Raw genomic sequence first — 22940 nt, 5'->3', positions numbered from 1 at the left:
CACTGTTGTGGCCTCTCCCATTGCAGAGTACAGGCTCGGGACGCGCAGGCTCAGCGGCCATGGCTCACGGGCCTAGCCGCTCCGCGGCATGTGGGATCTTCCCGGACCGGGGCACGAACCCGTGTCCCCTGCATCGGCAGGCGGACTCTCAACCACTGTGCCACCAGGGAAGCCCCACATTGTAAATTGTAAATGTTAGTTGTTAAACTGGTTAGGCCAATATAAAACATAATTTGCAGTCTACTTAATAACTTTCAGCCTCTTAACATGTTTAGTGTCAATTAGAAAATACTTTCTAAGTTACAAAAGGCTGATTGTTTAGGCATGACAAATTTGTCATTTGGAAAAGTTGACTTTCTTCATCTGTCTTCATTAATCTTACTTGACGTAATTTATTTATTTAGTTAGGAGGAGAGGTAGAGTTTACTCATATATTTTGAGTTTTCTATTTACATTTCACTTGGTTGTGGAATATTTGTTTATAATCTTGGATCTGTGTGCTGCCTGTGGGGTCTGATTTTTTTAAGGAACAGTTACTTTTTATCCTGTGTATGAGAGTTGTACATATTCATTATAGAAAATTTGTAACATGCAGAAAAACATAAAAGATAATAAAACAATCATTAATCTGAAATGTTTAAGATTTTGGCATAGGATATTCTCATCTTGATTCTATATATTCCTGCCAGCCTATCGGTTATTCTTTGTATATACATGTTTATATATATATTAAGATTGGAATTACACTATTTGGAAGTTTTTTCATTTTAGCTTAATGTATCGTGGACATTTTTTCATGGTTTTAAACGATCTCTAACAATCATTTTAATGATAGCAGATCCTATTCAGTAGATGTACCCACATCCATTAACTGATCTTCAGTTGCTGTACACATACATTGTTTTGTTTTGTTTTTTAAAATTTTTCTATTATTTCAGGTTGTTTAACTGTTAATAGCTTCTCTACATAGAATATGGCATTTTGAAACTGTACAAAGCTTTTGATTGCTAGTATTTACATATTCTCAAATCTGGGAAAGGGTAGTGACCTTTGTTGGCTGACATGACTTAATATTGCTACAAAATATGTTACTATTTTCCTTTATAGAAATTCTGAAAATTATTGTAGAAATGTTTTTACCTCATATGAACCACCTGACATTGGAACAGACTTTCTTTTCACAAGTGCTTCCAAAGGTATAGTACTATTATTATCTTAATCAATTTACTTGTTATAAAGGCTGTTAAGATCTGGCCTCAGTTTTAGACCATTTATTCTTAATTTCTTAATGTATCACTTTTTTTGTTTTTGGTTGTGCTGCGAGGCTTGTGGGATCTTAGTTCCCCGACCAGAGATTGAACCCGAGCCCACAGCAGTGAAAGTGCCAAGTGCTAACGACTGGACTGCCAGGGAATTCCCAATGTATCACATATTTGAAATACAAATAAAATAGTTAAAAATAGATCTTATGTGAGAATATGATGGTGTCAGTATGATCATTAGGTGATTAAAAAACATATTTTCAGAGACTATGGATCCTTTACTAATTGAATTTACATTATTTGTAGTTGGTTTTAAATACTCTTGTATTTTAAAGCTATTCATTGAAAATTGGGATGGATGATGAAGTTAGTTAAGTCTCTTTCTTTATCTTCTCTGTAGAATTTATTAATAATTGTTAAATTTCATTTTCTGGAAAAATGGAGCCAAAATTTATTAAAGAAGCCTCAGAATAAAAATGGCTGGAATATTGGTAAAATCAAGTAACTTAAAAGAAAATATCAGATTCACCAGCTGCATTGTTACCTTTTAGATATATGTGGTATACCTTTTCTCTGAAAAGCAGAGTCATAACTTTTTTTTTTAATTGTGGGAACTAAACATACTTTGGTGACAAAATGAAACATTTTTTTTTATGATAACTTATCTCTTACTTGAATGGATTTCTAAGTTTAGCTTTGAAACAAATAATTATCAGAACTCCTTTTACTCATATTCACTCGATTGTTCTCTATCTAAAAAGTTTCTTAAAATTTGTTCTTGACTGCCAAAAAAAGGTCCGGCTAGTATATAGATGAAAACGAGATGTTGAGTGTTAACAGGCTTATGGGAAGCAGTACCCTCTTTAGTTACAGTGTGTTGCTGACTATGGTTATTCTTGTAGTGTAGTGTTTAGGCCATTTAACTTGTTGAGAGTATTAAGATCTTAGGTTGGCTAATGTTTCACAGACAAAAACACTTAGTTCTGAGGTCACGTACTATGTCTCTAACCCAGGAACAGTATTTTGAGTTGGTCAGAAAGGGGAACTGGTTAGAAAACAAGTGAATAGGCAATTCAGCACAAATTCATTACCACTACCAGAAAATATCCTTGTAAATGTTCACATGGATGTTGATTGGTTAAGATATCATCTTTTATTTATTTAAGTGTAAGAGTAGCACTTTTGTTACATCACCAAAAAATGAACTTTGAGTGATATTTTTTTATGGATGTTATTAAGTAGATTCAAATCACAGAAATGGAAGACAAATCAATTTTTGTTGGAGGCTTTTTTTTTAAGGAGATTCTATTGTAGAAAAATAGTATACAAAAAATAGAAATACTATAGAAACACTATACAAAATATATATTTTATTAACTTTATTAGGTGCGGTTGTTACACTAGACAATATCCCGTAGCTGTTAATAATGCAAAATCAAATCTAATTTATTTCTTTAAAGATACGCCTTTCCTTTTTTAATGACTTCTGTTACTACTGTTTATGACCTGCTTTGTTTTCACAGACTGTGAGATTATATGATGACATGATGTATGAGTTAACCAGTCAAGCCAGAGGACTATCAAGCCAAAATTTAGAAATCCAGACCACTATAAGAAATATTTTACAGGTATGTCAAATATATTAGAAAGGGGGGTGGGAGAGCTTAAAGAGTGTGAAATATTAATTAACTTTATATTCTCTATATAATGCCCCAATGCTAGAATTAAATTTATAGAATTAAAGATATAAAGATATTGCAAAAAACATAAATTCTGAATTTCTTATACAATTTCATGCTTAGTAAATACCTAAACTCGTATAAGAAGACAAGTAATCAAGGTAGCATGCCCTGCCTGTAATTCTAAAGCGTATGTGTAGAACACCTGCCATATACTTTGATGTTGTGGGTTAGGATTCCAACTTCTTCTTTTTTTCTTTTTTTTTTAACCAAATGGCTAGCCAGGTTTTTTGGGGGGGTTTTCCCTAAGATTTTTTTGATGTGGACCATTTTTGAAGTCCTTATTGAATTTGTTACAATATTGCTTCTGTTTTTTCATTTTTGGTTTTTTGGCTACGAGGCGTGTGAGATCTTAGCTCCCCGACCAGGGATCGAACCTGTACCCCCTGCGTTGGAAGGCGAAGTCTTAACCACTGGACTGCCAGGGAAGTTCCTAGCCACTTTTAACATTTGTAGTTCTGACAGACTGTAGTTATGTGTAAGGAGGAACAGAGAGAGGGTCCATTTTGCTCACTGCTGTATCCCTAGCACTCAGCATATTGTCTGACACCTTTTAGGTACACAGAAAATATATTCTGAATGAAACTTCTTTCCATATTTCCAGACAATGGTACAGCTATTAGGAGCTCTTACAGGATGTGTTCAGCATGTCTGTGCCACTCAGGAATCCATCATTCTAGAAAATATTCACAGTCTTCCCTCCTCAGTCCTACATGTAATCAAAAGTACATTTGTACATTGTAAGGTAAGTGATGGGTCTAAGTACACTTTATTTTTTTTTAACATTTTAAAAAAAATTTTATTTATTTTTTTCTGGCTGAGTTGGGTCTTTGTTGCTGTGCGTGGGCTTTCTCTAGTTGCGGTGAGCGGGGGCTACTCTTCGTTGTGGTGCGCAGGCTTCTCATTGCAGTGGCTTCTCTCATTGCAGAGCACAGACTCTAGGCACCCGGGCTTCAGGAGTTGTGGCTTGCAGGCTCTGGAGCGCAGGCTTAGTAGTTGTGGCACATGGGCTTAGTTGCTCCGTGGCATGTGGGATCTTCCTGGACCAGGGCTCAAACCCGAGTCCCTTGCATGGGCAGGCGGATTCTTAACCACTGTGCCACCAGGGAAGCCCTAAGTACACTTTAAATGGCCTAAAATCCATGGGCAAAGGGGCTGAGTTTGTGGTGCTTATAGTATTTGTTCATAAGTTTACATTTTAACCTATATTATTGCAGTGCATTTTTCCATAGAACAAAGAGCATGTATGTAAATATTTGTTTCAAAATAAGTAGTTATAAAGAAATCTTAAAAAGGGGGCTCTTGCAGTTTTGTTGTTGTCTTATTCTATTTCCTCTTGATAAGGAAAGAAGTGGTACAGATTTGTGTCAAGTCGCAGGGATCCTCAAATATTTCTGTCATGGCATTGGTGGCTCAGATGAATTGCTTAACAATTAGGTGCCTGTAAAGGGACACTGACCCTTATTTAGTCCTGAGACAGCTTTAAAGCACAAAAGCTAGCCTAGGATTTGTGGGTCACAGGAAGTTTTGATAATGCTGTTTGTTGGATGAATGAAAATTGCTAGTTAACTAATGCTTCTCTTTGGTGACAGGGTACTGAAATGTCATGCACTGGACCTAATGTTATTTAGCTCCCTTTTAGTTCTATATTTGTAAGATCTTGGAAGTCAGAAATCATATTTTATACATACCTGCATCTCTCAAATACACTATGTATAATGGAGGTTTACTAAACATTTGTTTAATGAATGAATATGTCATTCACTAAGAATCATTAAATTTTTTTTTTTTTTTTTGCTGGTGAGAATTCTTTTCTTTAATTGAAGTACAGTTGATTTACAGTGTTGTGTTAATTACTGCTGTACAGCAAAGTGATTCAGTTATATATATATGTACCTTACTCTTTTTTACTATTCTTTTTCATTATGATTTATCATAGGATACTGAATATAGTTCTCTGTGCTATACAGTAGGACCTTGTTGTTTATCCATTCTATATATGAAAGCTTGCATCTGCTAACCCCAACCTCCCACTCCATCCTTCCCGCAACCCCCTCCCCCTTGGCAACCACCAGTCTGTTCTCTGTGATTCTGTTTCTGTCATAGACAGGTTCATTTGTGTCATATATATTTTTTATTTTATAAATTTATTTATTTATTTTTAGCTGCATTGGGTCTTTGTTGCTGTGCGTGGGCTCTATCTAGTTGCTGCGAGTGGGAGCCACTCTTCATTGTGGTGTGTGGGCTTCTCATTTCAGTGGCTTCTCCGGTTTCAGAGCACGGGCTCTAGGTGCGCGGGCTTCAGTAGTTGTGGCTCGCGGGCTCTAGAGCGCAGGCTCAGTAGTTGTGGTGCATGGGCTTAGTTGCTCTGCGGCATGTGGGAGCTTCCCAGACCAGGGATCAAACCCATATCCCCTGCATTGGCAGGCGGACTCTTAACCACTGCGCCACCAGGGAAGTCCCTGTGTCATATTTTAGATTCCACATATAAGTGATATCATATTGTATTTGTCTTTCTCTTTCTGACTTCAGTTAGTCTGATAATTTCTAGTTGCATCCATGTTGCTGCAAATGGCATTACTTTGTTCTTTTTTTATGCCTGAGTAGTATTCCATTGTATATGTGTACCACATCTTCTTTATCCATTCATCTGTCGATGGACATTTAGGTTGTTTCCATGTATTGGCTATTATGAATAGTGCTGCTATGAACATAGGCATACATGTATCTTTTTGAATTATAGTTTTGTCCGGATATATGCCCAGGAGTGGGATTGCTAAATCATGGTAATTCTATTTTTAGTTTCCTGAGGAACCTCTGTACTGTTCTCCGCAGTGGCTGCACCAACTTACATTCTGATGCTATTCTGCACCCCATGTTTTGCATATGCTCCCCACCCACCTACTCTCTAAAAGCATTACATTTATGAGCTCTGATAGAATGAATTAAAATAAATTTGGCTCTTGAGTTTTTTATGATTTGCTTTTTCTCTCGTTTTTATTCCTTTGTGGTCAGAATAGCGAATCTGTTTATTCTGGGCGTTTACACCTAGTCTCAGACCTTCTGCAGGCTCTTTTCAAGGAGGCCTATTCTCTTCAAAAGCAGCTAATGGAACTGCTGGATATGGTTTGCATTGACCCTTTAATAGATGAGAATGATGACATTTTGAATATGGTAGTAGGTGAGTGAAAAAAACTTACTACTTAGTATATGATGTATATTGACTATAAACTGTACATCAGTTAAATTATTGAACCCAATGTTTCTAATGATTCATTATATCATGTGTAAAAAAATTTAAATCCTACCCAATAAACTTTTAATCTCTTAAATTTTAGATTTTGTAAAATTGATATTTGATGCATTAACATAGATTTATATATTTAGTCAATGTTCAAAGTAGGTTGTTACTCCACAGTGATTAACAAAGAAAGTTATGCAATTTTATACCCTCTAAAGTAGTCCACATTCTGAAGCAGTAGCTTTCAGTGTTTTTAAACCATAACTTCATAGTAAGAAATGAAGTTTGCATTTCTTCCCGGAACACATATAATTACGTACTTGTATGTATGTTTGTGAATGTGTATGTATATACTACATTTATTTATTGTACTTGAAATAATGTACTCTATTATAGTCTATTTCATTTTTAAAGAATTGCTGATTGCTACTTTATTAATTTCATCACTTACCAATGGATCATGGCCCAGAGTTTGAAAAGCAGTACTCTAATAAAAAGATTGCATTCATAGCTTCAGCATAAAGAGAGTAAGGCGGTTTTGTGCAGTATTATCAGGCATCTTTTGCTCTGTAACAAACCAACCCAAAAATCTATTACATTAAAGTAACTACTAGGGAGTTCCCAGGCCGCCCAGTGGTTAAGACTCGGTGCTTTCACTGCTGGGGCCTGGGTTCAGTCCCTGGTCAGGGAACTAAGATCCTGCAAGCCGCGTGGCATGGCAAGAAGGAAAGAAAGAAAGGAAAAAAGAAAGGAGGGAGGGAGGGAGGAAGCAGAGATGGAGGGAAAGAGAGGGAGGGGGGAGAGAGGAAGGAAGAAAGAAATCAAGCAACTACTGTTTCATTTATTCATGATTCTGAGTTAGTGTTTTAGGCTGGGCTCAGGTAGAACAGCTTTCTCTGCTTCACGTGGTGTAACTGGCTCACTCAGTTTGTGGTCACTGACCTCACTCACGGTCGTTTGTCGGCAGAGGGAGAGATAAAGTCCTGAGCCAGTCCCATGTAGCCCATCATGCAGCAGGTTAGCCCAGGCTCAGCTACCTGCTGATGGCCTCAGGGGTCCTAAGAGCAGCAAGAGAGGGCAGGCCCCAGTGTGCAGGCACGTTTAAAGTCTCTGCTTGGTTTATGTTTATTTTTGTCCTGTTGACCAAGTTATGTCGTGAAGCCCAGGGTCTGTGGAAGCGAACTGACTAAGAGCGTGGACACAGAAAGGGGGTTTATTGTGCCCATTGTAACAAATAATCTACCTCAGGCAAAGTACAAGCCTTAATGAGTACTGTGCAAATTCATTTGATTCTTCCTTGTTAGGTTTTCTTTCCTTAGCAGTATATTTTGTCATTTTTGATTTGAATATCTGTGGAATGTTTCAGTTACAATAGGGCATAATTTTTAGTCCACTGAACATTTTTAGTTTTATTTAGGTCATAGAGTAGGTATAAACATCAAACTTAATTTTCTATAATTTATAAAAACCCTAAATCAAAAGCGTGACACTTTCACTAATTATTTTGAGATAATTTTTTTCAAATTGTATTGCCTATTTTAGCAAATGTCAAAATTGTTCAGTAGGTATTTTTAAATATAGAAGAAACTCACCCCATATGACCTTTGAATGTCCTAAGAGTTCTGTTATCTTTCTTTGTAGTTATTCATTCATTGCTGGATATCTGCTCTGTTATTTCCAGTATGGACCATGCATTTCATGCCAATACTTGGAAATTTATAATTAAGTAAGTTTCTGTTTTGTTTTGTTTTTACTTTTTGTAATATATTTTCCATATCCAAAAGTCTTAATTATTTGTAAGTTTTCTTAGATTGCATTTAAAACATTTTGTATGGGTGTGTACAATGTTTACTGACACTGCTCTCTTATAATCCAAATGTTGTACATGTAGCTCCCAAACTAAATCATACTTCTTTATTCTGCTCTCTCTAAAATTAAAAAAAGTTCTACTCAGTTAGCTAGTACATCTGAAATAATGGGCCATGGGTCTTAACCATGTGCCTACTGCTACTGTTGTTTAACTGACTATCAAGTATCCTACTTCCAGGCTTAGATAAATTAATAATCATAATTAGAGTTGAATATAATCCCCTCATTATATACTTTTGAGTTGTTCAATTTTAATTCCATTTATAATTTTAACTAGAGCGTTATGAAGGATTGCTAGGGAGAGTGTCCACAGCATTCATCAGATTCTTGGGGGTGGGAGGAGATATAGTTGAGATGTAAAAATGGTTAAGAATCTCTACTTTATACATACGCATAAAACATTAAAGGTAGTGTAATACTTTCAGGTCTTAGGTGTTTTTCTTGCACCACCAGGTCATTACGTTGCCAACAAGTAATAATGCAGTGATTCAAAGTGTCAACTCAGAGTCATACCGCATATGCTTGAGTCCATTCTGAAATCACTTACCCCTCTGGAACTCTTAGGCAATTTGGTTAATTTCTCTGAGTCTTAGTTTGCTCATCTGAAAGTGGGAGTTATAACAATAGCACCTTCTTTGTGGGGTTATAGTGAGAATTGAGTTTATCAGTGTGAAATGCTTGCAACTCTGCAAGTCACACAGTGAGTGCCCAGTGAATTAGCCACACCGCACCACACCACACCACACCACACCACACCACCGCCACCGCCATCGCCATCACCATCACCATTGAATATCTTCCAGTCTTGCCCCGCTCTGATTCATTTTCTATCCAGCATTCATACTGATCTTCTAAAAATGTAAATCAGATCATGTCACTCTACTGCTTAAAATCCATCCCAGTTTACTAAGAGTAACAACCTAATCCTCTCTGGCTCCCGCCTTCTTCACCAGCCCATCTCCATTGCGCTCTCCCTGTTCTCAGCTCCTCAAACATAACAAACTCTCCTGTCCCAGAGCCTTTTCACAGCTTTTCCCTCTGCCTGGGATGCTTCTCTCTTGTACTCTACACCTTGCTAATTCCTGCTTATCTTTCAGTTCTCAGTTTAAGTGTTACGTCTTGATGGTAGCATTCTTTTCATCCTCACCCTGAGAATCAGTTAGATTAGATCTCTCTATTGTAGCATCCTGGACTCTTCCAGCTTAACATTCATCACAGCTGTAATCAATTAACTATTCTTACACTATTTAATGTTCTCTTTTGTGCTAGACCACAAATTCCATGCAGACAGGGCAGAGATTGTGTCTTTTCATTCACCCCTCTATCTCCAGGGCTTCACAGAGTGTCTGGCATATAGGTAAGAGTTCAATTAATATTTTATAAGGAGAAATAAAAAATTATCAACTTACTCAAACTAACATGACAGCTTCAGAGGTAACGTCAGTACATCTTAATTATGCCGTGTCTGTTATATATGATGCATTTTGATTTTTTACATGTTCTTTCAAGTCATATTTTTATGGTCCTAAGTTACTTGATATGTTACTTGTGGTGATTATATTCTTTTCTTTTTATTCATTTAGGCAGAGCCTTAAGCACCAGTCGGTTATAAAGAGTCAGCTGAAACACAAAGATATAATTACTAGCTTGTGCGAAGACATTCTTTTCTCCTTCCGTTCTTGTTTACAGTTAGCTGAGCAGATGACACAATCAGATGCCCAGGTAAAAATATGGTCTAACAACACTGTGAACTGTAGCTCTTTTTCTTTTGGCAGTTACTAAATCTCATTTAGATCTATGGATCAGTTTACCCAAAAGGGTTTTAATTTGTTTTGTTTTTGTTTTCAATCTGTGGGATTATTTACAGCCCATAATTACTTTTCACTCAGAGCATTGCATTAGACCCCTATGTGCTTTCGTTCCGTCTATAGTCTATCTGTCCCTGCCTTTTTATATACTCACTGGTTGGTCAAGGCATTCTCCTCAGAATCTTTTCTACCCTTGGACAAAAATCTAATTCCTTAGTCCTGTATTTATTTAAGGTCGTCTTGATGATATAGCCACAGTCAACCTTTTCTTCACCAATCCATTACAACCTGTAGAGATGCAGTATACAGCTGTGTGTATACTTGGTGTATACTTACATTTATATTGATTTCAAAAAGTTATAGTGTTGAATTGGCACCCCTTTTATAAAACAGATTATATTCTAAAAATTTTTAATATGCTTATTGGGAATTGCAGTATATTTTCCTATAAGAGTGTTTATACATAGTGCCTTCTGTTCTCACACTAGCTCTTTAAAGTTTGTTTAACTTGTAATAGTCCTAAATTATAGGATTAATAGTAGTCAGGACCTCACAGTTATAAGCAATAATTTCAGTGGGAAAATGAGTTAAATATTTCTCCGTAGAATAACAGTAACATCCCTTCCTGTTGTAGACCTGCAAACTGATACAGGGTATTCCTCTGTACCTGTGCTCTTCCCTGCCCAGCAGCTATGGGGGTGGACATGTAAGGATTCATCCAGTTCCTAAACACTGATCACAACTCATGGGGCAGGGATGATCTGGAAAGACAAACCCGAGAGGAGGGTGGAAGTTTGAAAAGGGGCCCTGAAGTTGGTAAGAGGGAGTGAGGAGTAACTTTAGGAAGGGGCACACCCTTTCCTTCTTGCTTCTCTTCTTTTTCTCTTTATCTATCCTTCCCTTACATCCTTTTTTCCTTTTCTTTTCTGTCCCCGCTTCCTTCATATACCCTTTCTGATTCCCCTCACCTTCCCGAAAGGAGAAGGCATTTTGTTGGGTATCCTGTGTCAATGGCAGGAAGGATGTTCCCCTATCCACCTTTATCCTATACCTCTGTATCCTCAACCTCAACCTTCTCTTTTTCCAATTTCCATCTTGCTTATCTTGACACCACAGATCCCCCAGTTAGAGTTACTTGGAGAGTAAGATTAGACAGAGATTCCTGGACAGGAGTGAGATGGGGAAAGCCCAAGCCACAGTATAGTCTATAATGGAAGAAGAAAGAGAGATCCCGAGGGTACTTGACCAGGATAGCTATTTGTACATGAAGTATTGAATACACAAGTTCAGTGTATATAAACCGCTTGTATATGAAAATCAGAGAATTTAAATAGTAAACTTTCCAAGCAAATTTTCATGTTTTGCCTTACTTGTTTTTCTTTACTTATTTGGTACTGATAAATGTAACTAGCACTACTTACTGTCCATTGCCTGAAATGGAGCTTTGAGAAGGTCTGTGTAGTTTCTCCATTCTTAACTCTAAATTTTGATTAGCATCGCCCTCTGCTGTTCACTATTGATATTTATTGAAGAATCAAACTATTTCATTAAATTCTTCCAAGCAGTTTTTTCACCTTGTTTTTAAAAACGTCAGAATAAAACCTCTAGATTTCATAGGTAATATGCTATTTATGGAAGCATGTAGATGTATCAGTCCCTAAATTAGGTTCCTGAGGCTGCTATAACAAATTACCACAAATCAGGTGGCAAATTTGTTTGCTCACACTTCTAGAGGATAGAAGTCTGAAATGTGTCAGCAGGGCCCTGTTCTCTTGAAGGCTCTAGGGGAGAGTCTGCTCCATGCCTTTCTTAGTTTCTGCTGTCACTGGCATTCCTTGGCTTGCAGCTGTATAACTTCAGTCTCCGCCACCATCATCACGTGGTGTCCTCTCCCTGTCTCTTCTTATCATCTTCCTAATAGGGACACCAGTCATGTTAGATTAAGGGCACATCCTACTCCAGTATGACCTCATCTGAACTAATTGCGCCTACAATGTCCCTGCTTCCAAATAAAGGTACTGGGGGTTAGGGCTTCACCCTGTCTTTTTAGGGGACACAGTTCAACCTGTGACAGCCTCTAAAATTGATATTTATTCTCTCTTAAGTCTTGAACGTGGTTTCAAAATGAGATTGTTATATTAGACTTTGTAACAAGCTTTTTAGCCACAAATAATTTAGTTTTTCTATAAAGATAGGGAAATTTATTTGTAACACTCTTAGATATAAATTTAATTTGCACTGTAATTCCTACTTTTATTCGTAGAATGCTTACTGAAAGTTATATTCAGAAAATAAACTCATATTTTTATATGTATTGCCTACACTTAGATTCATTGCTCACTACCTTCAGATTTTATTGGTATTTTTCTTGTTTTATTTAAAGAAAGGAAGACTGAATACTCAATATTTTGAAACATTAAAAATGGTTTTCCTTGTTTATATCCCCACCCCCCCTTTTTTATTGGCATTGAGATGCAAACTTTCTGACTTAAACAGTTGAGTAAATCAAGGTGGGATAGTATTTGTGTTGTACACTTGCTTTTTGAAAATGTGAAAATCAGCTCTAGATTTAAGTGGTATGCTACTTAGTAATGAAGTAAAACCAGAGTCTTCAACCAAATCTTACACAATTTCCTCTTGAATGAGAAAGAAAAATTTAAAATAGGTGAATATGGTAAGTTGTGTGTCACCATTTATTCATTTAATTCATTTACCAGCTATCTCCAGAGTCCTTACTGTGTGCCAGAAAATGTGCTGGGTACTAAATCAGCCATATCTTTCTGCCTCCAATAACTTATAGTCTAGGTTGGGAGATAGTATAAGCAGGTAATTAGACTAGTGTGATCTTCGGAGAATTGCGGGTTGGCCTATGTGAGTAAAGGTAGGAACCCAATCATGAAGTCAATAACAGTTTCTTGTGATGTGACATCTAAGCTGAATAAAATTTCTTATTGAGTATCTTATAAATATCTTAGATTCATTTTTAATCTCTGTCCTTTTAAACTTCCATAGCAGTGTATGAGAGAGTTCATAATTATCAAAGAGGTGAATTTTCACCTAACTTACTCTTGCTGAGGAAAATTGACTATTTCCAAATATTTTTATAAAAGGTAAAAATGAAGGGTCATACTCTATTAGTGGATCATTCAATTCCACTTTGATTGGCTTAATTAAGGTTTTGATATATTTTTGTAAAGAGATTGAACATACACAGTTAATAAAGTTATTTCATTTGAAATTATTCTCCAAATTAAAGATAATAATGTATCTGTTTGACTTAATTTTAAGGTACTAATTTAAAGCTCTTTGGAGTATAGTGTGTATTACACATTTGGATGACATGACAACCAATATTTATTAAGCTAAGTTGCCTAAGTGTCAGACACTATTTAAACCTCACAGTAACCTTAGTGTAAGCCACATTGCACCCTCATAGAGAGGCTTGGTAACTTTCCCACGATCATGCAGATGTAGTGGTAAAGCCAGGATTTCAATCCAGGTAGGGTGACTCCACTGTCCTCTACATCCCCTGTATACACATAGATATCTTGGCATTACCCAGTGTTTTATCAACTTACAAATGTAATACATGCTTAGAAAACCCTCACACATTACACAAATACCTAACATGGACCGTGAAATCCTACTTTAATCTGCTACAGAGAACCACAGGTAAGATTTCGATTTATTTTGGGAGGGTTAGGGAGGAAATATTAACACATAACACACATTTAAAAATAATAATAGGATGATATTATACATATTGTTTTGCAGCATGAGTTTTTACTTAATCTGTCTTAGGGCTTTCTGTATTCATGAAGATATATCTACCCAATTCCTTTAAATAGCTCTATGCTACTACATTTTGTGAATATACCTTGAATTTTTTTTTTTAATAATGAATCTCTATGTATTCATCATCCAGTTTTATACCTTGAATTTATTTAACCATTCTCCAGCTGATGGATACTGGATTTATTTCCATTTTCATTATATAAGAAAGATTGCATTGCATACCTGTGCTGGTATTTCTATAGGATATATTTCCAAAAGTGGGATTGCTACTGGGTCAAGGAATTTATAACACTCTAGCTTTTAATAATAATGCAAAGAGTGTATTATTTTATGCTCCCATGACTGTTAAAATAAAGTGCTTGGTACTCCACTTCCTCAACTCTGGGATATTATCAGTCTTAAATCTTTGCTAATCAAATAGTTTTCTCCCCTCCCCCTTCAAAAGATATGTAATTAGGTTGTAATTTAGAATTTTTCAATTTTAGTTTATTGGAAATTTATATTTTCTGTGAACTGCCTTCTCATGTCTTACCTGTTTTCTTTTATATCTCATTCTTTTATTTATTTGTAAGACCTTTTTCTTTTGACCATCTACTGATCCCCATATAGCAAAGAACAATAAGGTATTAAAAGTTTCTTTCACTTTCAGATCAGTCAAAAATGATCAGCTCTTTTGCTGTTATAGATTAAGATTTCTTTTCAGTGATGTAGAGTTTAATTTTTTGACATATTTTATCATTTGGTGTGTGTTTGTATTGCTTATAACAACTCAGAGAAGAATTACTTTTTTATGGAAAATGTTTACACTCTGTTTATTAAGAGATCTTTTTAGAAAATATTGTCTCATTTACAAGTTTAGCTAATTTCATATTCTTTTCCCATTCATTACACTTTCTTATTTCCTTTTTTTGGAACAGGATAATACTGACTGCAAATTATTTCAGAAAACACTCAAATTGTGTCGTTTCTTTGCCAACTCCCTTTTGCACTATACTAAGGTAAGGCTTATTTTTTTAATAATGAGTGAATGTGAAATCTACAATACATTGTAAGTTATCCTGTTTTTATCATTCCTGCCCAAAACAATCTTTTGAAGTTATTTAGTCAAGAGTATATTTTGTAGGGTTTTTGGTTTTATATTGTTAATTGTTAAATATTGAGCATCTGTTATTTAAGTTGCTACCATCATATTGTTACTGATTTGTTTTTTTTAATTTTTTTTGAAGATTTATTTATTATTTTTGGCTGCATTGGGTCTTTATTGCTGCGCGTGGGCTTCCTCTAGTTGCGGCGAGCAGGGGCTACTCTTTGTTGCAGTGCATGGGCTTCTCATTGCGGTGGCTTCTCTTGTTGTGGAGCACAGGCTCTAGGCATATCGGCTTCAGCAGTTGCAGCACACAGGCTCAGTAGTTGCGTCACACAGGCCCTAGAGCGCTCAGGCTTCAGTAGTTGCGGCGCATGGGCTCAGTAGTTGGGACACGTGGGCTCTAGGGTGCACAGGCTTTAGTAGTTGTGGCACGTGGGCTCAGTAGTTGTAGCTCACGGGCTCAGTAGTTGTGGCTTGTGGGCTGTAGAGCACAGGCGCACAGGCTTAGTTGCTCTGCGGCATGTGGGATCTTTCTGGACCAGGGCTTGAACCTGTGTCCCCTGCATTGGCAGGCAGATTCTTAACCACTGCGCCATCAGGGAAGTCCATATTGTTACTAGTTTTATTCAATTTTCTGAAAAATTTATTTCTGTAAGCATAAACAAAATTATTTCTATAAGCCCAGATCAGTTTTCAGAAGATAATTCAATTTGCCTTTAAATACTGTTTATAAATTATTTCTACCATATTTCTAAATTAGGTTGTTAAAGTTTAAATGTTCAAACTTATGACAATTTTAAGAAGACCTGTCTATTTGGGACTCATCAGGATAGCATAGTGATTGTTGAAGATATATGAATAGAATAGATAAGCTGTCAAGGGAGATTATTTGGAAAGAAGAGGAGAGAATACTTACAGCAGCCAGTGAAAGAAATACCAATAGTAATAAATATTTGTAACTAAAAGAAGAAAACTATTGTCAATGTCGAATTTGTTTTTGACCTTGTCTTCCTCCTTTCTGAGGAAAAGATAAGGATCTCTGATGACTGTTTATTAGTGAGAATTCCATGGCAGGCTCACTGACTACTGACACATTGCCATCCTTGTTGGTGTGCTGTCCGAGTTCATCCTTCGGGGCCACTACCACTTACCGTAGCTGGCTGCTCTAACACCGGGTTCCCTACAGCTCGCAGGGTGTGTATGTCAGTGGCAGAGGTACAGGGTGGGAGGGTCCTGGCTCCAGTGGCACTTGTTGAGCAGTTACCCATCTGATATTTGCCGGAGTTGTTAGGAGGCAAAATTGTGCCTAATTATTCCATTTTTAAATCAATCCTTTTCTTTCAGGGGAATTTAAATTTTTTAAATAATTAGCTATCAGCTTGTTTTCTATATCATATAATACAATTAAAACTATTTCTTTGACATTCTAAGAGATAGCATAGCCATAATGGATAGAGCAGTCACAACTGTACTTGAATCCCCGCCCTACTGGTTTTTAGCTATGTGTCTCAGGTTGCTTGATACCTTAGCTTCAGCTTTCTAGCCTATAAAATGGGGGCAGTAATATGTCATAATATTTTTGAGAGGACTAAAATAATGTACGTAAAGTCACTACACGTCTACTGAGCATTTGGAGATATTCAGTAAATGATAGTTCCTAATTGTGGTTGCGTTGATAGTTTTAACAGTAAAGAATTTTAGGTGCTTTTAGCCTCATCTCCTTTTTTATTCTCATCCAAGAAAATTTTTTTCCCTATGTAGCACATCTGGGATTTTATTTTATTTTGCATGCCTTTGATGAGAGGATCTATTTTAGCAAAGCACATTGTGTATAAAGAGTGAATAGAGTTCCTTTATTTTTAGGAATTTCTTCCTTTCCTGTCTGATTCTTGCTGTACATTGCACCAGCTTTATCTTCAGGTACACAGGTAAGAAGACTGCTATATGACCATTAAAATGTAGTAGAGCCATATGAGCCATGCAAACATTAATGTATATCATTTAAAAATAAAATATCACAGTAATTTTTTCTTAATGTTTTAGTGAATTTTTGTCTGCTTGCTTAAAATTAATGGAGATGGAAGCTTTTAAGGAATAGGTTCCGTATGAGTTTTACTTATCTTTATATTCTTAACTAGTACTTTATATCCAAGTGATGAATATTGGTATGATGATAAATACCAAAGGAAAAAAAAAGAGGTTATATATACGTGCATACATTTTGTATCAGCATACCGTTTTTTATCTTTCTTAATTTTTATTTTACTTCTATGAGATTTAATTCAAGTAGTAGTTGAATCCATCCCAGAAAAAAAGTGAGTTACAGAAAGGGTGTCATAATTTAGATGAGGGCTAAATGACATCTAAAATTGATAGTAACCTCAGAAGAGCCCTTGATTTGACACTAAAAGACTCTGTCCGCTCATTCATCAGCAACCCTCTTATACTTCCTTAATCCATTTAGTCTCCCAGACAACTTTTCATACCTCTCCCTCTTCAGACATCCTAAATCTCCAGCACCACCTCCCCATTTCTCATTGTCAATTAATGTCCTCACTGTGTGTGTCCCTGAGAAAAGTGGAAGCAATTGAAAGAGAGCTTCCATATTCTCCTTCTGACACATCAACTATTCTATCTGTATCTAGGCCCATATATTTGCTTGTCCCATGAGTGAAATGTCTGTGTGCCTATCTAAGGCCAGCGTCTATTCATTCAGTGAATTTCACCCTCTCTCACATGCTCAGGGACCTTACTTTAGAAGTTGTTCCTTTTCCCACTTGCATCATCAGTCTTCCCTGCTTTCTCATTCTCATGAGTATACCAACATGCTGTTATTTTTCCCATCTTAAGAACAATATAAAACAAAATCTCTCGACTCTACATCCTCCTCCAAATAAACACCTTCCCATTTTTCTGCATGTGTTTAGAAAGAGTTGTCTTTACCACTGTCTCTACTTTCTTTTTCAAAGCTACTCCCGTCAGGCTTTCTATTCCACTACTTCATCAAAACAGCTCTTGTCAAGGTCATCAGTGACTCCATGTTGCTACATCTAGTGGGCAGTTTTAGGCTTCATCTTATGTAACCTGTCAGCAGCACTTAACCCTTTCATTTGGACTCTTTCTTCTGTTGGCTTCCAAGACACCTCTCCTCAGCAGGTTCCTCCTCATCTCTCCAGCTACTTTAAGTTGGGTGTGCCCAGCACTCCGTCTTCAGGCCTCTCCTCTCCTCTATGGTCATTTAGTCTCAAGACTTTAAATTTATTTCTCTCCCCTTTAATGTCTAACTGCCAATCAGGACATGTGTACTTAAATTGACGCAAACCAAAATCCTGATTCCAACCCATTTCATCTATCCGCCACTCCCCAACCCCCAAAATCTGCTCCTCTTGTCGCTTCCTCATTTCAGTTTAAGTGGTAATTTGGTTCTTCATATTGATCAGGTCAAAAAACCTTCCTGTCATCTTTGATGTTTGTCTTGCTCTCATATCCCTCATGTAGTCCATCAGCAAATTCTGTCAGTATCACCTTCAGTATAAATATGTATATGCCCTGTATATAAAGAGAATCCAGCCACTTCTCACCACTTAAACGGCTACCATTCAATCTCATCCACTGTTATTTTCTTGCCTGCATTTTTGCGAAAGAACATCGTATCTACTGTCTGTGTTTCCACCCTTGCCTTGCTCTGGTCTGTTCTCCATACGGTAGCCGAAGTGAGTGATAAAACATAAATTAGATCATGTGACTTCTCTGCACAAACTCTCAAATGACCCACATTCAAACAGAATTCAATAGAATTTCAAATAGAAATTCAATGGAATTTCCTGTCCACCTTAGCGCTTATTAACATCTACTATATTGTGTATTTACTTACTCACTTACTTGTTAACTTCTCCCCTTCATTAGAGTATACACTAGGTAAAGGCATTAACTTTGTATATTCTGTTTACTACTATATCACACGCTCCTAGAAAGGTACATGACATATACATAGGCACTTTATAAACATTTGTCAAATAAATTAATTTAAAAATGTATCATTTGATTGAAAAACACACACTTGCTTTGATGTTCAGTAGCTGTAGTTCAAATCTGTGGAGTTTCCTTACTTTTGTTGTATTTTATATGTCTTTCACCTTATAATTTCACTTATAATTTAGTCCTCACAACTCTGAATCAGTGTTACAAGTGAAGAAAGTGAGGCTCAGAGAGGTCGAATGAATGAACCAAAGTCACATAACTAGTAATTAACAGACTGGTGCTTCTTCCATCACACTACAAAGGCCTCAAGTGTTTATATTAATTGCTTTCTTTTAAATGCTGTCATCCCCTGCTAGACAGGGTTTTCTCATGTACTATCAGTTTGCCACAGTTAAAATAACATGGCAAAAAATACTGAATACATATCTTATTTCACATAGGTTTTTTTTTTTTTTTTTTTTTTTTTTGCGGTACACGGGCCTCTCACTGCTGTGGCTTCTCCCGTTGCGGAGCAGAGGCTCCGGACGCGCAGGCTCAGCGGCCACGGCTCACAGGCCCAGCCGCTCCGCGGCATGTGGGATCTTCCCGGACCGGGGCACGAACCCGCGTCCCCAGCATCGGCAGGCAGACTCTCAACCACTGCGCCACCAGGGAAGCCCTCACATAGGTTTTGATCAAAGTTTAGTTTAAACCTCAGTTACTGAGACATTTTCCATGAAATTCTTTGCATCTCCCTTCAGTGTTAGTATACAGTTTGTTCTTATAAAACTCTTGCTTCTGAGAAACTGAGCATTAAATTCATAGTAAATTCAGCATTTTACCTATTTTAAAATAACTTTCAATAGAAGTAATTACCCCAGAATTTATCAGAAATATCTTTTTTACATATGTTTTTACTAGTTATTTGATTCATATTTTTACAGTATTTTTTTAAGAATATCATTGTGAACAATGTATTAAAATGCATCAAAACCATACCAACATTTTCTTTAAGATTATAAACTTTTAATTTTATAGAATTATAGCCATGTTATTTAGTTCGGAGGTTCTTCATAGAATTATGATATCAGTTCAGTACTTTGAATTTTGTTTTATAAAACACATGCTACTTAATTTTTAAATATATTTTCACTGCTGGAAGAACATCAGTACTTACCTCTACCTAAAATTCGAAAGTAGTTATTAATGAATGAGTTTTTTCCCTCCCTTCCCAGTAAGTTTCCTCCAAGCCTGTATGCTGCTGGGATTTCTAAAGCACAACAGGAGGAAATAGCAGGTGCTTTCCTGGTCACACTGGATCCACTTGTCAGTCAGCTTCTCAAATTCCAACCTTTCGTGGAAGTGGTTTTGGACAGTGAATTGGGTAAATTTCAAAACAGATTTAGTGTTAAATCATCTCTTATTAATTATTACATGTTAGAGACAGGGTAATCTTCTCTTATGCAGTTATCCTGTTTCTTTATTTATTTAACTTTTGGCTGCATTGGGTCTTCATTGCTGTGCACAGGCTTTCTCCAGTCGCATTGAGCGGGGTCTACTCTTCATTGCGGTGTGCAGGTTTCTCACGGGTTCTAGGATGCACAGGCTTCAGTAGTTGTGGCACATGGGCTCAGTAGTTGTGGCTCACGAGCTCTAGAGCACAGGCTCAGTAGTTGTGGTGCACAGGCTTAGTTGCTCCACGGCATGTGGGGTCTTCCCGGACCAGGGCTCGAGCCCGTGTCCCCTGCATTGGCAGGAGGATTCTTAACCACTGCACCACCAGGGAAGTCCCAGTCATCCTTTTTTTAAGTTTTAAAAATTTTATTTAAAATTACTTCTACTTTTTTTTCTTGGAACATAGTTCTGCTTTTTAAAAATTATGCCTCTAATTTTTTTATATATCACAATCAGATTTCTGCTGAAAGTATGTAGAGTATGTGTTTACTAATTTGTTGTAACTTAATTTTACCACCTTAAGAGCTGCCATGTGAACTACAGTTTCCACAGTGTCTACTGCTGGTTGTCATCATGGATGAGCTGCCCTCTCAGCCTGAGGACGTGCAGACCCTGTGGTGCACAGAGACCCAGGTCTCAGAAGCTACAACCAGGTGGTAAACGTGTTGTTGATATCCAATCACATTACGATGGTTTAGAATGCCCTATTTGTTTGCAGTGACCTTGAAATTAAGTTCTTTGTTATGTCACATATTCTAATTAATAGTTACTGTGTAGACCTCATGCATATTGCTACTTAATGAAAATATAAAATACATAAATCTATGATAGGCACGGAAAATAATTTAATTTTGTTCACTCTTTTAGAAGGTATTGCTAATAGTGTTATAAACATTGAGTGTAGCAGACTAGATGTAGTTAGTAACATTTAAAAATGAGCTCTGTTAAATAGAGTGCTTAGATACTATAAGTTATTTCCTGGGAAATTTCACTTGTATTCCTCTTCCTTGCCAACACCAGGCTCTAGTTTCTTACGTCCTGGGTTATTGTTGTACTCTAGTTTTTTATCCTATCCTTTAGTGGCATCCTGTGTACCACTACCAGGTAGTCTCCTTACACCCCAGCTCTGAGCTTCCTATTCTCCTGCTCAGTAACTAAAGCATAATATCCCAGCTCCCCAGCTTTGCATTTAAAACCCACCCATTCTGTTTTCATCATCTACTTTTGCTCCTTATCATGTCACTCATTTTCTATACATATACCTTGCTCCTGTCAGACTGGTGATTCCTGTCTACCTTATACTCAGGCTTTGTCTTCTTTACCTATTATAGTTTGCCTATTTTTAATTTGTTATATAAATCCTCTATGAAGAATTCTTAAATCATTTAAATCTTAAAATAACCCCTCCCTATCTGAATGATAATACCTAGTTTCTATTTTATATATGATACCTAGCTTAGCTATTTAAGTTTCAAGTTCCTTGATGAATTTTGTCTTAGACTTTGTATAGTTCTGTATTATGATAAACACTTGGTAAATGATAAAAGATATATATGAAAATTCTTCTCCTTTAAGGGATTTCTCTAACTGTATTTTATTTTTACGGATACATATTCACACATATTGCAAACTGTTGTTGATATATACATCTTGAGACATTTGGCTTTGCTAACTAAGATAAACCTCTGTATGTCATATTATTACACCTGCTAATTGTTAAATGTTAATAATCTTGGGTTCAATGTTCTCAATTTCCCTGCAGGGTGTCTCTACTCAAAGCCATTTTCTCCAGTTTTGAGCAGTGTTCTGGTGAACTGTCTCTACCTGTTCATTTACAGGAAGTAAAGAGTAAAGGGCAAACTGAGGTTGCTGTCACCTTATATCAGCATGTTTGTGTTCATCTGTGTACATTTATTGCTTCCCTTCATCCCTCACTGTTCCCTGAACTGGTAAGTTTGTTACTTGCTGGGCTAAGCTGAGATTACACTTTTGCTTTCTTTTCATTGAAATTGTGATTCAGATATAGAAGAAAGTGTGGGGTAGTAAATGTGTATTTATTTTTGAATGTCATTCCCTCAGTTGCACATTTTACCCTTTAATTCAGCTGGCTCCTAGGAAATGGTAATCCTAGAGTCCTATAGTATTCAGATGTAATATTTAGCTAAAATATTTGAGGAAACATTTTGGGTGGGAAGGTATGGAAAGACAGTGTGAGAAGAGGAAAAATGGGTAGGATTTCACCTAATTCAGTTTCATAAAAAGAAAAGGAGAAGTAAATGGTATGTAGTACCAAGTCTCCTATAGATAGATCCTAGGCTTAATGTGGATTTTTTTTTTTTTTAGTGTAATTGGATTAGAAAAGATGTTGATAAAATTTTAGGAAAAACATTCTTAGAATTTACTTAAGGATCAGTATCATTTAAGATATTATACAATGGATAATATTCAGCACATATTAAATATCGTATTTGAATGGTTTAAGGCAGAAACAAAAGTATAGGCGTGTGTATTGTATATATTGTTTTAAAAATTTCAGCCTACATAGAGAATTTCTGTGGAGCCTTGTGATTGAGTTACCACACTGAAAACCACTTTTGAATCTCTGTAGCCTAGGACAATGCTTAACATGTAGTAAGTGCTTAATAAATGTTGAGGGAATGGCAACATAGGCTCTTTCAGATACTAGAAAGTAGAGCTTTCCTACTGAGGATCTGTTGTTTTTTG

At 36.5% G+C, this 22940-nt stretch overlaps 1 protein-coding gene across 6 annotated transcripts in view; it reads left to right on the top strand.

Moving 5' to 3' along the window:
- Nucleotides 1–22940, top strand: part of FIRRM (FIGNL1 interacting regulator of recombination and mitosis) — a 49839-nt gene that overhangs the window by 4246 nt on the left and 22653 nt on the right. For 4 of the 6 annotated variants that reach the window (XM_060296577.1, XM_030875509.2, XM_030875513.2 and 1 more), the window contains 11 exons: nucleotides 1108–1196; nucleotides 2786–2890; nucleotides 3606–3746; nucleotides 6017–6182; nucleotides 7884–7968; nucleotides 9695–9833; nucleotides 14632–14712; nucleotides 16665–16729; nucleotides 19997–20145; nucleotides 20740–20869; nucleotides 21979–22165. In XM_060296577.1, coding sequence (XP_060152560.1) covers nucleotides 1108–1196; nucleotides 2786–2890; nucleotides 3606–3746; nucleotides 6017–6182; nucleotides 7884–7968; nucleotides 9695–9833; nucleotides 14632–14712; nucleotides 16665–16729; nucleotides 19997–20145; nucleotides 20740–20869; nucleotides 21979–22165 — 1337 coding nt within the window. Of the gene's footprint in view, nucleotides 1–1107; nucleotides 1197–2785; nucleotides 2891–3341; nucleotides 3747–6016; nucleotides 6183–7883; nucleotides 7969–9694; nucleotides 9834–14631; nucleotides 14713–16664; nucleotides 16730–19996; nucleotides 20146–20739; nucleotides 20870–21978; nucleotides 22166–22940 lie in introns of those variants that run through there. The other 2 variants (XM_060296595.1, XM_030875516.2) reach the window with 2 other exon arrangements.

This window comes from Globicephala melas, chromosome 1, assembly GCF_963455315.2.
Source record: "Globicephala melas chromosome 1, mGloMel1.2, whole genome shotgun sequence".
In the NCBI taxonomy this organism is placed as follows: Eukaryota; Metazoa; Chordata; class Mammalia; order Artiodactyla; family Delphinidae; genus Globicephala; species Globicephala melas.
This window is presented reverse-complemented; position numbering and strand designations above follow the sequence as displayed.